The 16477-nt window shown below is 42.5% G+C and overlaps 1 protein-coding gene and 1 long non-coding RNA gene across 3 annotated transcripts in view; one reads left to right on the top strand and one right to left on the bottom strand.

Moving 5' to 3' along the window:
- Positions 1-16477, bottom strand: part of CACNA1C (calcium voltage-gated channel subunit alpha1 C) — a 614085-nt gene that overhangs the window by 95878 nt on the left and 501730 nt on the right. Inside the window, exon 29 of the mRNA XM_058191893.1 lies at positions 15168-15278. Coding sequence (XP_058047876.1) covers positions 15168-15278 — 111 coding nt within the window. The remainder of the gene's footprint in view (positions 1-15167; positions 15279-16477) is intronic.
- LOC131202698 (uncharacterized) overlaps positions 1-16477 on the top strand; it is a 144729-nt gene that overhangs the window by 98579 nt on the left and 29673 nt on the right. The window lies entirely within an intron of this gene.

The following is a 16477-nucleotide window of genomic DNA, read 5'->3' as shown; positions in this document are numbered from 1 at the left end:
CGATACTTTTGAATTTTTTAATTTTATTTTTCTATTTTTATTATTTTTTTATTGGTTTGGAGCGGTGAGAAGGGACTGGCTCCTGAGCCCGCTGAGGGCCGCCCAGGCGATTTCGCCAGCTAGCCAACATTGAAAACAGCACTCACGGGCTTGCCCCCGAAGTGCGAAGAGCTGCCGGAACAATTTGAAGGGCTTCGGAGCGGCTCACGGGCTTGTCCCCGAAGCGCTCCTGATTGGCAGCTAATTTCGCTCTCTCTCTCTTCCTCCCCGTCTCGCTCCCGCTCGCGGCAAGGAAAACTCAACGGCCGCGCCAGAAGCCGCGAGGCGAGCAGCACACCCTGCCTTGCCTCAGAAGTTTTTTTCTGTGTCTCCTTCCTTTAAAAAAAAAAAAAAAAGGCTGCAGGCGGACGGAGGAGTTCAGTGGATTGCTTTTTAAGCAGTTGGAAAATAATCAGAAAAAAAAAAAGAAAAATAATAAAGAGAGAGAGAGAGAGAGAGAGAGAGAGAGAGAGAGAGAGAGAGAGAGAGAGAGGGGAGCTTGGAAGTTTGCCGCTGGAAACCTAGAAACAGCACCAACGAAGCAGCGGCAGCCCCTCAGGGAACCAGTGGATCAAAGGAAACTGTGAGTAGGCTGAAGCGGCCATAAATTGGCGGGAGATTTTCAAAATGGCGGACGCCTGTAATACCCAGCCAGCCTTGCCTGCTTCCACCCAGGAGGACTTAAGTCTGGAGGACCCAGGGGAGGGTCCATCTACAGCCCCTCAAGTTTCCCCTTCCAGGGGGCAAAAAGTATCCAGGGCCAAGGCCAAGAAGGGGGCACGGGCTGAAGAGAGGTGCCATAGGGTGCTAGAAAGGGTCTTCACTAAGGCCTCCAAGAGGGCTCACCGGTCCCCTTCGCCAAAACAAAGGGGGAAGCAAAATGCTGGGGCCCTTCCTGATCCCCAAGGCCCAGATCTATTCTCCCAGCCAATGCAGGGGTCTGGATCCTGATCTCCAGACAGGTCTTCCCCCTTGCCTACGGGTCAGGCTGGAGCTACCCCATTTTTCCGCACTCTTTCTGAGATGGAACTTCAGAATTATCCTGGTTCCCTACCGGCTCAGCCAGCTAATGTGTCCCAAGGAGTTGGAGTTCCTTTGCACCAAGCTGATACCAGATTGCCCCAACTACCAGTGTTTCAGCTTCCTGACTCCTTTAGTCTAATGATCCAACAGGCTATACGTCAGGAGTTAGCTCAATCCTTTCAACGAAGAACTATGTCCTCTTCTTCTTCCAAATCCTGTAGGGGGGAAAAGAGGAGAGACACTTCTAATTCAGCATCAGCTATGTTTAGCTCTCAATGAGAAAAATCACTTGAGGAGGACAGCCAGGCCTCAGTATCCGAAGAAGAGGATACTGGAGAGGCCTTGTCAGAGGACGAGGGTCTTGGGCCGGACCAGCCTTCATTTGTGGGGCTCTTTAAACCCCACTTGTTTCGTTCACTCCTGTTCAAAGCCCTGGCAACCACGGGTTTAGGTGGTGTTCCGGCCTCCCCAGCTAATCCTCCAGCCCTGCCTAGCACTTCATCTAACCTGTTCGTGGAACCCACGGTGGCTGCAGAGACTATCCCTGCACCTAAAATGTTTGTTGATGTGATCCAGCGTCAGTGGTCGCATCCGGGTTCGGGTTCTAACCCCAATGCCACAGACAAAAAGTTCTATAATTGTGCTCCAGATCTTGAGAACATCTTGCAGGTCCCCACCATGGATGCTCCGGTAGTGGCACTAACAACAACCTCGCACGTCACGGGTCCAGAGAATGAGGCTCTTTGTCCAGAGGATAAAAGGGCTGACCAATCTTTGGTCAAATCCCATCAGGCCTCGGCCTGGTCAGTCAGGTCCTCCATCGCATCTTCATTTTTTAATAGAGCATCTATTATGTGGCTCAAGCAGCTTCAGGGCCGTTTACCAGCATCAGACGTGAGGGCTCATCAGGACCTTAACAAGGTGATTGCAGCCTTAGAGTTCTCCGCCGATTCGACACTGAACGCAGCCCGTTTTTCAGCCAAAGCAATCGGGTCTACGGTCACATCCCGCAGACTCTTATGGCTTCGCCACTGGCGAGCGGACACCAGAAATAAATGGCGCCTAGCTTCCTCCCCCTATGCGGGCACACACTTATTCGGCGCCTCTCTAGACCCGATCCTAGTAGAAACCAAGGACAAGAAGAAGGTGTTGCCCTCTCTATCTCAACGAGGGGAACTACGACAACAGCCCTATTTTCGCCCCTCGGCCTCCCCGGCTTCTTCTTCCTTTTCCTTTCGTGGCCAGGAATTCGGAGGGTCGGGGTTTCGACGAAGATTTTCATTGTACAGAGGAAACTCCCAACGGGCCGATCAGGTTAGAACAGGGGCCAAATTCACGGCCCGTAAACCATTCCGAGGGGGGCGGGGTAAACAGTACAACCGTTTCAAATAGTCCCGCAGCAGATCTCCCCATTGGAGGCCGGCTGGCTTATTTCTCTTCCCAATGGGATCTTTCCACTTCAGACCGTTGGGTCCGGGATACCATTCGACAGGGTTTGGCCCTGGAGTTCCTTTCCACCCCCCCGACGGTTTTCGTTCGTTGTCCTGTTTCCTATCGCAGCTCTAGTGCTTCCCTGGTGGAGTCTGCGGTCAAACATCTGCTGGCTATCCGAGCCATTCAATTGGTCCCTATCGATCAACATAAACAGGGCTTCTATTCCAGGCTCTTTGTAGTAAGCAAACCGTCGGGGGGCTGGAGGGCTATTCTAGACCTTAAGGCCCTTAACAAATACATTGTGTACCACCTTTTTAAAATGCACTCGTTACGTTCCATCTTGGAGTGCATTAGGCAGGGAGATTACATGGCCTCTATTGATTTAACGGAAACCTACTTACATATCCCCATTAGACGAGATCACCGTAGATTCCTCCGGTTTTGCTTCAATGGCTCTCACTATCAATACCGGGCCTTACCCTTCGAGTTGTCCTCGGCCCCCAGGGTCTTTACGAAAGTCATGGCGGTGCTAATGGCCCACATTCGGGGGATTCCGGTTAGGCTTCAGGCCTACCTAGACGATATTCTCATTCTGTCAACTGCTAAGGAAACGGCAAATAGAGATATCTCTTTGACCATTGAAGCACTACAATCACACGGGTTCTCGATTAACTGGGAGAAGAGCCACCTTATCCCCTCCACCTCCATTGTCCACTTGGGTGCACAAATTGATTCACAAAGGTCGATGGTCTATCTGTCGGCGGAACGTCAGTTTAGTTTAGCCGAGTTAGCTAGCATCTCTAGGGTATCACGGTCTGTTCCCTTGAACCAACTCTCCCAACTCCTGGGGAAAATGGTGTCGTCATACGATATTATTCCATGGTCTCGCCTCCACAGTCGGCCTCTTCAGTGGTTCCTCTTGCCACACCAGAGGAAACGGTGCAGTTCATCCAAACGATGGGTGAGTCTTCCACGGGAGGTGGCCGACTCTTTGGCTTGGTGGAATCCGGAGGTGGTGGCCAGAGGCTCGGTCTTCAGGGAACCAGTGAGGGACGTGATCACCACAGATGCCAGTCTATCGGGCTGGGGAGCACATTTGGATCAACACCTGGCCCAAGGCAAGTGGTCTCCCTCAGAAGTCCGTCACGGCATCAACTTTCTAGAATTGCGCGCCATCCGCCTGGCACTTCTAGCCTTCGAGGATCTCATCCGGGACAGGAATGTCCTTATCCTCACGGACAACGTGACGGCAAAGGCGCACATAAACAGGTGGGGTGGCACTCACTCTCGCTCGTTAATGACGGAAACTCTCACCCTCGGTCATTGGGCCGAATCCCACCTGCGCTCATTGAAGGCGGAACATATTGCGGGGACGGACAATTGTACAGCGGACTCCCTCAGCCGCCAGACTATCGACCAATCGGAATGGTCCTTGTCCCCGGCAAATTTCCACGAGTTGTCATCCCGCTTCGGACTTCCTCTGGTGGACTTATTCTCCTCCGAGACCAACAATCAAGTACTTCGGTTTTTTTCGAGGTTTCCCTCTCGGGGAGCGGAGTCAGTGGACGCCCTGCGCAGCAGATGGCCTCCGGGCCTTCTCTATGCCTTCCCACCAATCCCACTGATTCCCAGGGTAATACGGAAGCTCCTCACGGAGAAGGCAGAGTTAATATTGGTCGCCCCCTTCTGGCCCAGGAGACCCTGGTTTGCGGACCTGATGACCCTATCAATCCGAGAACCGTGGAGGATCCCGGACAACCAGGTGTCTCTCTGCCAGGGACCAGTTCTACATCCAGAACCGCAGTGGCTATGCCTAGCAGAGATTGAGCGGAGCATCTTAGCTAAGGCAAGGGTTCCTGATCAGGTTATCCCCACCATGCTGGCATCTCGCCGTGACTCTACCAAAAGGATTTATGAGGCCACGTGGCGCACATTTGAGGGGTGGTGCTCATCTCAAGGTATAATAGCCTCTTCGGCTTCGGTCTTGGACATTCTGGCTTTTCTCCAGCACGGTCTAGATTCTGGGCTGGCGACCAATACTCTCAAGAGACAAATAGCGGCGCTTTCCTCAGTGCTAAGATGTGGTTCTCTTGTATCCCTTTCAAAAGAACCTCTCATTCAACAGTTCCTCCGGGGGGCTACTAATGTCAACCCACCTGTTGTCCACCGCTTCCCATCTTGGCGATTGAACGCGGTTCTCAATGCTCTTACTAAGTCGCCGTTTGAACCACTTAGAGACTCCTCTCTTCGGTTTTTGTCACTAAAAATCTCCTTTCTGATAGCCATCACCTCGGCACGCAGGATTTTGGAATTGTCGGCCCTATCAATTCGTCACGACCTCTGCACCTTCTTCAACGATAGGGTAGTGCTCCGTCTGGACTCTACTTTCCTCCCGAAAGTTAACAGTCAATTCCATAGGGCACAAGAAATCGTACTGCCTAATTTCTGCCCTAATCCCAGACACCACTTAGAAAGGGTGTGGCACACTCTAGACGCGCAGAGAGCATTGAAAATTTACATTGAACGGACTTCGGCCTTCCGTAAAACAGAGGCCCTATTCGTATTGTTCCAACCACTTTCTCTGGGTCAGAAGGTGACCAAATCGGTTCTGACCAGGTGGATTAGAGCTGCAATTGCCACAGCATATGAGAGTCAGTCTCTCCCGGTGCCGCGAAAGATTACGGCACACTCTACCAGGAGCGCAGCCTCTTCTGCCGCTTGGGGAGCCCAGGCTTCAATCGAGGAGATCTGCAGAGCGGCGACGTGGTCCACTCCCTCTTCGTTCATTCGACACTATCGGGTGGACTCCTATGTGTCGGCTGACGCTGCGTTTGGCAGACGTGTCCTGCAGATGGTTTTTTCTCAACAATGACAAGCCACCATCAACCCTCCCGCTAAGACATTGGGACTTTGGTATGTCCCAGTCCTGACGGCCGTTTTCCCCGACTGAGAGAAGGGAACGTTGTCTTACCTGAACGTCCCTTCTTGGAGAGGGGAAAACGGCCGTCAGCCCCACCCAAGGCAACTGTCTATTCTGGGTTCAGGGGCGGGAGGGCACTAATTCTCTCTCATTTCAGTCAGACACGACGGCCTACAGTCGGATCCTCGCCGAAAAAGCTGGAGGGAAATAGGAGGAGGCAGGGACCACAAACAACAATTTAAAAGACTCGGTCCAATCAGCAACGAGGAGAAGTTACCCAGTCCTGACGGCCGTTTTCCCCTCTCCAAGAAGGGATGTTCAGGTAAGACAACGTTCCCTTTACAGGAATTTTTACTTTTTCTGTGCTGATCTTACGTAATTCTATTTGGAGGAAGCTCTTTATGTTCCCGAAAAATACCTTCCTGAAAAATGAGATTCACTTAGAGTAAAGACTATGGAGGTAGATTGTCTACCTACAACTAGAAGGAGATTTGTTTGTATTAAATACAAAACCTAAGCAGACCAGCCTAGCACCTGGCTAGCTACATCCTACCAGAGGAGAGTCAAGGGAAGAATACTCCATGTGTGAATAACTAGGGAACAAAAGTAGAAAAGAAAATCCTGAGATTAGCAAGAAAGAGCAAACAGAATAACAAATAAAGATAGAAATCCTAATTCTACCCATACCTCACTGCCACTTATGGTCAGTAGGTTATGAGATGCTGAGAAAGGGTGCATTTGAAGTCATGTTGTCAAGAGAAATAAGCATTATTACTAGATGAAGCAGATTTGAATCCCTTGGATCCTGGTTAAAAAACAGCATGCAATCACTTCTTTACTAACATTTCGCACATTCTGACTCATTAGTCTAAATCAAATACATGAGTTCTATGGAATATTACTAAGTATCAACAGCAACTGACATCAAGCAAAGATAATGCATGCTTTATTAAAGTCACGAGACAATTTAGCCATGGCAATAGATATGAAATTAGCATTGCCAAATGGAAGAAAGGAGAAAAAAAATCTTCAAAGCTAAAGCTACCTGGGGATCATAGCAGACTGTTAGAAAAGCACAGTCTATACACAATATTTATTAGTTTCCATATTACAGGGTTTTTTTTTAAAGTCAGCTGCTGCAATTTGACTACCTTATGCTCTTCTGAAGGGATGACTCAGGAAATGAAAAATGCTCTACAATATTCAATTCACTATTTAGTAAGGAAAAGACACAACTCCCATCTTTGAAATCAGTCTCAAAGCATATTTTTCACTTCTCCCAAAGGCGGGGTCCCCCCCCACCCGGAAAAAAAATCAGCCAAATTTTTTCACCATGATATAGAACTACAATTCCACTTGGAACAGTTTGTTTATTCCTATCCAGTTCTTTAGTTCTGAGATTACTTTTGGTGGGTCTCTTAAGTATTGTAAATGTATTATAATAAAACAAGAGTACTGGTATGGCTGATTACATTGATGAAGCCTCAGTCCATATCTCTGTATAATCAACAATTTCTCGTACAAGTTATTTGGGAAAAAATATAGGTTCAATTCTAAGAGCATTAGTACCAGGAGGACAATAGATGATGGGAAGGAGCCTTTATTCACCATCAAACAGAAGTATCTAGTGAGGTACCACTACACGTGGTAGTAGTCTAGTATTCTTCAATAATCAAAATAATTTTAGAAATGGAGAGGGGGGACACCAAGGGAGGGTTATTCTTAAATATTTTTATTAGTGACTTAGTTGGTGAGATAGTGGGATGTTTACTATATTTGTTAATATCACAAGATGCATTTATAATTTATAATTTAAATTCTGATAGTCTCTTCTACTTTTAAGGTAGTGTGGATAGAATTTTTACTATTTCTATATTAGAGGCTGAATTAACAAAGGTAGTCCTTAATTTGCAGCCACAAATGAAGCCAGAATTTTTGTTACTAAACAAGGTGGTTGTTAAGTGAGTCATGCCCACGATGGGGTTTTTTGGGCCACATTTGTTAAGCGAATCACTGCAGTTGTTAAATGAATCATGTGGTTACTAACGGAATTTGGCTTCCCCTATTAACTTTTGTCAGAAGCTGGTTGGGAAGGATGGAATCTGATGCCACAAGTGCTGAAAATGCATGCCATGATCACATGGCCATGAGGATGTTGGGACAGTCATAAATGAGAGGACTGGTCATAAGTCATTTTTTTCATTGCTGTTGTAACCGTCAAACCGTCTCTAAACAAATGGTTGTAAGTTGAGGACTACCTGTATTTTAAAATTAAATTGATAAATTAGAAAAGACTGATTTCAAAAATAATATTTATTGATCACATTTTTCAACTGCCTCCCACTCTGGTGGCTTTACAGACTAAAACCAGAATGAAACAATACAGAACTAAGCATAAAACATAACTAGAGGGAAACCTCTGAAGGATACAACCTAACTTCATTGCATTCAGTATTAAAAAGGGACCTGCCTAATCATCTCTATCCGGGTTTCCAAAGGCAGGCAAGGTGGAAGCATGCAGACCTCCGGAAGGATGCTGTTGCAAAGGGCCGGAGCTATTTCAAAGAAAGCCTCCTTTCTGGGTCCCTTTAACTGATGGGTCTCAGAGCAGGTTGACCCTACTGGAGCGAATAGGACTGCCAGTTACTAGAGAGGGCATGGGGTCCCTCAAATATCTAGGCTTTATATCACTGTAGGGCTTTACAGGTGATAACCAGTATCTTGGATTGTATATAGAAACCTGTGGGGCTCACACAACAGGCATAAGGGCACTGCATTCTGGACCAGCTGTAGCTTCTTGGAGACTTCCAAGGACAGATGAACATCACACTGCAGGAGCCCAATCATGCGGCATGAATGACTATGAGGAGGGGGCCTCTTGGTCTAGGAAAGGGTTCAACCTGAGCCTATGCAAAGGCCTTCCCTGACCACAGCTGCCACTAGACAGGTGAATAGACAGCTTTTCCAGACAGAGGAAGAGTCGGTTCTCGTAATAATCTAGCTGTGAATATACAAGTCACTAGTCTTATGTGGGGAAAGCTGGAGTATTCTCAGAACTCACTCAAGGTTTTGTTCTCCTCTTTGATGCATTTGTAGCAAAGCGAGAGCAAGTTCTGACAGAGGTCCAGCTTTGGATATACGAGTTTCATGTGTATATCATAGCTAAATCACTGTTAGGTCTATCCAGGCAGAGTGGAAGCGCAGTCTAGCAGCATCAAGCTATGTGCAGTATGTGCAAGCCAAACATACAGAATCGAAGTTAGATGGCTATAGGAAATAAGTTTTTAATACTGCCTGAATGACAATCCCTTGCTATTTATTCCAAAAGAAGCTTTGCAGCACAACAATTTAAGTATCTAAACTCTACAGCCAACCAATATTGAGGAATATTCAACAAGACTAATTGAATAACTTACATTACTATAAATCTTATAAATAAAGCTATATCTGACACCCATTGCTAGATTTTCCTTGCCAAAGAGAAGCATACCTGCTTAGGTATAAAAGTGGAAGTATTAATGAAAAACCTGGCTGAATAATGGCTGCTATGAAAAGGCAAATGAAATTTTGTAAGGTTATTAGAAAATGAACAGAAAAATATGCCTATATTTGTACAGATTGTTATTGCGATTTTGCAAATCCAATGAAAGAGGTCCATTGGAACTCATGGAATATATCTTTTTCTAGTTCCTGTTCCTGTTCCTGGCTATGCCTGCATGTAAGACTCGAGAAAAATGTGACTGTTTTGAGGGGCGTGCATAAGCGCACAAATGTGCCTGCCGTTCCTGTCCTATTGTTTTTCTTTTCTTCTTCCTATATATGTTTATATGTTTATATACTATATAATCTTTTTGTATGATGTTGTGACAAAAATAAATAAATAAATAAAATATGTTTCCTGAAGAATCTCTTTCAAAGAACAGCCCTATTGCTAAGCCCACCTTAAAGTTACAAAGCACATTTGTAACACTTCCATTTTCCTCGGTTCTGTAATGACATTTATATTGTCCTTGTATCTTCCTTTTTTTATTATAACTTTCATTTCCCCCAGCTTTCATTCTTCTGTCTAGGAAATTTTCTATTTCATTCAATATATTTAACAATACTTTTCTTCCTTTAAAGATGCTGTACAACTTACCTCTAGTCTTCATATAATTGTTTATATTATATATAATTGTTTATTTCTGTTGTTTTCTTTACTCCTTTTTATGACATTTAATTTAATTATTTTACTTTCTCTGTATAATGCCCTATTTTCAGGGTCTCAGCTGGATATTTTAAATCACTGTGATAATGAGCTCAAATACATATAAGTGTTGCCTTGTAAACTGATCACTAGAATCAACAAAGCAATTAATAAATGCCATTTTCTATATCCTAAAAGAAGCGCATTTAAAAAGAGTGGGTATCTTTGTTTTCATAGCCATGAAATTTTTTGTGTGGAATCTTCTAAGGAAGAAATTTTGGCAGGCTTCAACACTGTCACTGTGCATCCCTGAAAGAATCTTGCTGTTTACCTTGATTTGCTGCTTTGCTAACCTTGTGGGCAATGCAGAACAATGAGACTGCCATGGGAAGCAGGATCAGTTATGCGGATGCAGATGATCAAAGAAAAAGGTGAGAAAGAGGAAAGCAACCTATCCTGCTTCATGGTCTCTCTGCATCACAGATATGGGTGACTGGCAAGCTAAACTTACTGGAGATAACTTTGTTTGACTCTAGAATAGAATAGAATGAAATGGAATAGAATAGGAATAGAATAGAATAGGAATAGAAATAGAATAGAATAGAATAGAATAGAATAGAATAGAATAGAATGGAATGGAATGGAATGGAATGGAATGGAATGGAAAGGATAGGATAGGATAGGATAGGATAGGAATAGAATAGGAATAGGAATGGAATAGAAATGGAATAGAAGTAGAACAGGAATGGAATAGGGATAGGATAGGATAGGATCGGATCGGATCGGATCGGATAGGATCAAATGCTGCATTAGCAAGTCCCCTGGGATCCAAAGAATAAAGCCTGATGAAAGCAGAAGATTGGTTTAAGATGGTACTTCTGTGTTTCTCAAGTATGGATTTGCCCTTCACAAGAACTGTAGAAGGAAATGGAAATGACCCTGGAGATTTTCATGAAGAAGAAGTTGAGATACAGGTATTCCTGAACTTATGATCACAACTGGGACCAGAGTTTCCCTTGCTAAAGCAAGGCAGTTGTTAAGTGAGTTGATCTTATGACCTTTTAAGCAAACCACTGCAATTGTTAAGTGAATCATGCAGTCATGAACCGAACCCGCTTTCCCCCACTTTTTTCCAGGGCTGTAAGATTAAGAAGAGTGAGAGATTCCTTTCTTTGTTCAAATTAACTACAATGTTTGGAATATAAGGGCTCTGATATGGAGGCTCAACTCTGAACCATGTAATTTCCTTTGATGCCCTTTCTAGCCCACCATCAAAGCATTGGTCATCACAAGAGAAGGATTAAAAAAAATAGATCTATGATGCAAAAGAGAGAGCTTTTCAGGTTGGGGCTCTGCAAACTTAATTTACTGCTTTGTAAACAGCATCATTTCAATTGATGGTCATGTAATGATAGGGCAGAGCATGCTACCTGTGAAATGATAGAAAACACTTTCATGTCAGTCAGAAAAGATGCATCAAGAAGATGGCAGATTACATGAAGCCTTGCTATGTTTTTTCAGTCTCAAATCAAGTGCAGAGATACAATGGTCACTGGACTGGCCATGCAGGGGGCAATAATAAGAACAGCTAAAGAGAAAAAGGCTAAGAGTAGCAAAACTCTCTGAGGACCACCTACCCTTGTGAGATAGTTGTAGATGTGAGCATACGGTCACTTTTCATGTTTTCCTTTTTGAAAGTGACCTCAAGAAGATATTAGTACTTGTAGACAGTTGAATAGTTTGGACTAAAGAAGCCAATTTTAAAATTGAATTTTGAAAAAACTGGTACTGAAAACACTGTCCATGAGCTCAAAAACCAAACCATTGTAGGCAGCACTGAACTTGTCCTGGTTGATGCTTAACCTTCTTCTTTTCTTAATGATCCACTGAGTCCAATGGATGCTTACTTGGCAGGAATTTATTTATTATTATTATCATCTTTTATTTATTTATTTATTTATTTATTTATTTATTTAATTTGTATACCACCTAGTGCAACTAAGTTCCTGGCAGCTTACACCAACAAAATGTATAGTATAATGAACATCCAGAGTAATAATCTGCTCACTAACTCCCAAACAATATAGTATGATATATAATATTCATAGAAATCAAATCAAGTAAGTACCAATCACAATTTACACACTATCCAAATATACTGCTGGCAAACAATCAAATCCCTCTAAAAACTATTGCTGGAGGGCCTACTCAGGCTTCTAGAACTGCAGCTGTTTCGGCCTCAACTCTTCCCTCACAAAGCTGGTGAGCCAGTACTATCTAGGAAGGCTTTTTCAAATGAGTCTGTATAGACCTTGAGTCAATAATGATAATGAGTCAATAACCTGTTTCTCCCAAAATACGACATTCCCTGATAATAAGCCCACTCGAGCTTTTGAGCGCATGGCAATAAGGCCAAGTGCTTATTTCAGGGTTCAAAAAAATACAAGACAGGGTCTTATTTTCGGAGAAACACGGTAGCAGTATTTTGAATTGCACTTGGAAAACTGTTGGCAACTCATACACAGCTTGCAAAATAAGTGTAACATGATGTGGCAATGAGCAATAGTCAGCAAGTGAGCCATGGAATTTACCCTTTTTGCAGTTACCGCTCTGGAGTGATGTTTATTTTGAACCATCCACCATAAAACCAAGTTCCATTTCACGTTCAGTCACAATTCAGATGATGTACTTAGAATATTTGTTGATCTAATGTGCATCACTTGACTCTTACTGCCCTTGGGCAAAATTGCTAGAAAGAGCAGCTTTGCTTTGTAGAAAATACTGAACGTAAGATCAGACCTAAGAATAGAAGAATAGATTTCCTAGATCAAGCCATGGTCCAGCTTGGTCCAGCATTTTGTTTCATTATGGCCAAACAGATATCCCTTTTGTGCTTCTAAGCAGATGGAGACAGTTTCCCATTCCTGTCAACATTTCCTGCAAGTGATATTTGGAGACATGCTGGCTCCAAACCTGCGCAAATTGCCCTTGTGAAACTTGTTCTCCATCCATTTATCCAGTCGACTTTTAAAGCCATCCAAGTTAGCAGCTGTCACAATGTCTTCTTGCAATAATTCCATAGGTTACTTATGTGCTGTGTGAAGATATGCTTTCCTTCATTCTAAATCTCTCCAGCTAGTTTCATGGGCTGATGTTTCTCCTAGTGTTTTAAAAAAGGTAGATAAATTCTTTCTTCCCTGTTCTCCATGCCATCCACAATTTTGTATGTTTTAATCATGTCTCTCTTCAGTTACCATTTTTCCATATTAGAGTGTTCCAAATATTCTGGATTTTGCTTGTAGGTTACTGTAGGTTTTCAAACTTCCTGTTAATTCTGCTTGTCTTCTTCTGCACTTTTCCCAATTGTATGACATTTTTTTAAAAAAATGATGAACAGAGCTGCATATAGTATTCCAGATATGGATATACTAAACCCTGGTATATGGATGTTACAATGGGAGTTTTATTTGCAATAGTTTTTATATTTAAACTGAATTTGTCTTTTCTAAAACTGCTGAAAACTGAGTTTTTCAAGATCTTTTTGGGGAGGGAGGGTGTCTCTGAACTCTCTGTAACTAACACGTAAATGTTAGGGAAAAATATGTATTTTAACATTTTTGTGTTAAAAAGCATTCCTGCTGTTAGAAAATATATAAATAACCTATAGAAAATTCACTTTTTATATATTGCACGATTTCATTTTACACATAGTCCTTGTTTAGCAACTGCCTCATTTAGTGACTATTTGCAGTTATGGCAGTGATGAAAAAGGAATTTTGTGACCAGTCCCCACATTTAGAACCATTGCAGGTCTATAAAATAAAAGAAAGCTGGAGGAAGATAATAAGTACAGTCATAATTTCACTTAGCGATCACGTCACTTAATGACCCAGTTGCTGGTCCCAGTTGTGGTTATTAAATGTGGATCACTTGTGCTACTATTGTTAGAAGACCATTTAAACTGTGTGAGTTTGTACTCATTTTATACTAGCCTTCTGCCTCAAAGTCTGCCTCATTATGAATTTAAAGCAATGAATGATATACAGGGTGTATCAATGGTCAGGTTCCCAAGACAATCAGAATATTACTTTTTTCCCAGAGAAAATGCTATAATATTTAGAAGTGTTCAAAGGTCATGTGTCAAATGATTAAGGAAGTGTTTACAAGAAAATGGCAACCAATCCAAACATTTAATGTAATGTATATTGCCCATGGGGCCTGACTTTTTTGGTACATCCTGTATATTAGGGGCTGCTTTTCAATCTTTTGGGCTCATGGATGCATGTGGACTATGGGGAATTATTGTGGCTGCAATTCACAAAATGATTACCACAATGTTTTATTTATTTCAGCAATACAACTTTTTTAAAGGCTAGGTACTGGTTCCAGATGAATATGTACTTCTAAGAGTTTGTGATGAAATTGTTGGAAGGAACATTTCTCTCTACTCAGCTACTGTATACTGCTTTGCTTCCTTTGTGTTCTGGAGGAGGAGGATACAGGGAATAGACAAAGCAAGACCAATTTCCTTACTGTCTCAGTTGCGGCCTCCAATTGGGGGCATTTGGGGGGCAAGTTTACAAATGGGGGGGGCACTTCATCTCTGCTGGGCTTTGAGGAAATGCTCCTAGCTTTGTCAGTTCAATGCCCATTATTCCTTGTCAATACCCTAGCATTATACCAAGCCAAAGTGACCCTGGAGGCTAGGTGCCGTACCCACTGAGTAGTCCAGGCCACCTTCTCAACGCCTTATTACTTATGGTTAAGTGGAGAATATTCTTGCTTTTTCTACAGGCATCCCATCTCCATTGAACACTATTGTCGGGCAAGCAGGGTAGGTTTAATTCCTTCAGCCCCCTAGCCTTCTCCGGTGCAGCCTGCGCACCCAGCATTGCTGAATAAATAGAAAACCTTGTTTCCCTTTCCAACTTCATCAATAAGCCTAATACTTGATGAAAACTTTCTCCTTTCTTCCTGCCTTCTCTTTGTGGGAGAAGCGGCCACATTTTCCTTCTCCACCATCCCAACACAGCTGTTACTCTTTCTCTTTTTATTTCAACCCTCTTTTTTTGAATCGTACAAGCCTTCCTGGTGCAACTTCCTAACTCTTCTCTCTTTGGTGTTCACCTTACATCACAGCAGTCTTTGCTTTTCAAAAAGAGCTGAATAGATCGTGTTCAAGAGAGTAATTTTCAGCACCAGGAGCAAATATCCTAGTTATGCCCTCAAATTAGTAGTTACAAGTTGGTGCTGAGACAATTCTCGTGTTCCCATGGGTGTCCATTGGGGTGCGTGACATTTTACAACTTGTATATTCTGAAGAATGAGAGAAATGCTGTATTTTTAAAAGACATGATTCTGTCTGTATGCTCAATTTAAAAATGGAAGGCTATTCCAAGCACAGATTGAGATTCCAGTCTAGACAGCAACTGCTCGAGACCATTTCCTTTAGATTGTGGAGGAGTATGGGAGATAAAGCTGACTTTATTACCTTTTTAAAAATCTCCTCCAGTCTGCTTTTTGACCCCCTAGGAGCACAGAGAGAAACTTTGATCGACAACATACCTTGGGTTTGAAGGCAATTAACTTCAGAACCATCTCAACGGTGAAAAGGCCAGTGAACAGCATGTTGAGGATGTTCATTGCTTGTTTGAAGAGGATACTTTGACCATAGTGCTGAAAACAAATCCCCAACAACTCATTATTCCAATTTGCATTGTGAAAAGTGGATTGTTTTCTCCTTTTACCAGTTCTCTGTCCCCTCTTCTACTCCACTTCTATTTCCTTCTGATTTCTTTATAATTTAATGAATGAATCATTAAAAACATATTTCATTTCAAAACCAGCTATGATACAGAGAACATAGTTTTCTAACACAATATTATGGGTTATCTAGTTGAAATATGATAATACGATTTTATCCTAGATCTAATTAATTAAAAAAGAAAGGCCATGTCCTCAGAGCAGGCAATGCTTGACTTATGACTGGCTGCTTGGCGACTGTTCAAAATTAGGATGGATCCAAAAAACGGGACTTTCAACCCAGGTCTGTAGTAGCAACAGTTAGACTTCCATTACAATCATGTATCCAAAATTTGGGGACTTGTCAACATGACCACATTTATGGCCATTTGTAGTGTATTGTGGTCACATGACTGCATTATATGATGTTTTTTCTTCTGTTTTTTAGCAAAATGCACATATAACAAACAGTTCGCTTAACAGCTATAGCATTCACTTTACAACTGCTGGGGTTGTTTAATGACTGCAAACAAACAACATAAAAACAAGTTGGTTATGTTACCAACCCGTTTTATGACTATCATGATATAGGACTATAATGGACAGGCTCTGTTACGGTCATATATAGAGGAGTACTATTATACTTGTGACCTATACTTGTCCTCAAAGTTATGACTGCTGCTTCCCCCATCACATGACTGGTTTTCAGGCATTTGTCAACCAGCTCACATTTACTATTGGTTGCAACATTCTGTGGTCATGTTACTGCAATTTGTAACTTTTTTTGCTGTTTTCCAACTGAAAAATGGCAAAAAAAATGGCCACTGGATTCATTTAACAACATGATTTGCTTAATGACCCCATGATTCGCTTATAACATAGTGACTTACTTTATGATTATTGTAAAAAAATTCAGTGTGTGAGTATGTATGTACACACAATTTAATTTTTTTTAAAAATAACATTTTTATTGTTTTTGTATGTTGTACTTAGGAAATACAGTTGCTTTAAAAAAAGGTATGCAGTTGATACAATTTAATCTGCTTTTGTAGAATGGGATAAATTAATACTTTCAGATAATTTTAGTTCTCTCACAGTAAAAAATTCTTCTTGGTTTTAATAATGTACTTATT

Source organism: Ahaetulla prasina, chromosome 7 (genome assembly GCF_028640845.1).
Source record: "Ahaetulla prasina isolate Xishuangbanna chromosome 7, ASM2864084v1, whole genome shotgun sequence".
NCBI lineage: Eukaryota > Metazoa > Chordata > Lepidosauria > Squamata > Colubridae > Ahaetulla > Ahaetulla prasina.
Note: the sequence above shows the minus strand (reverse complement) of the source record. Positions and strands in the feature narration are given on the sequence as shown.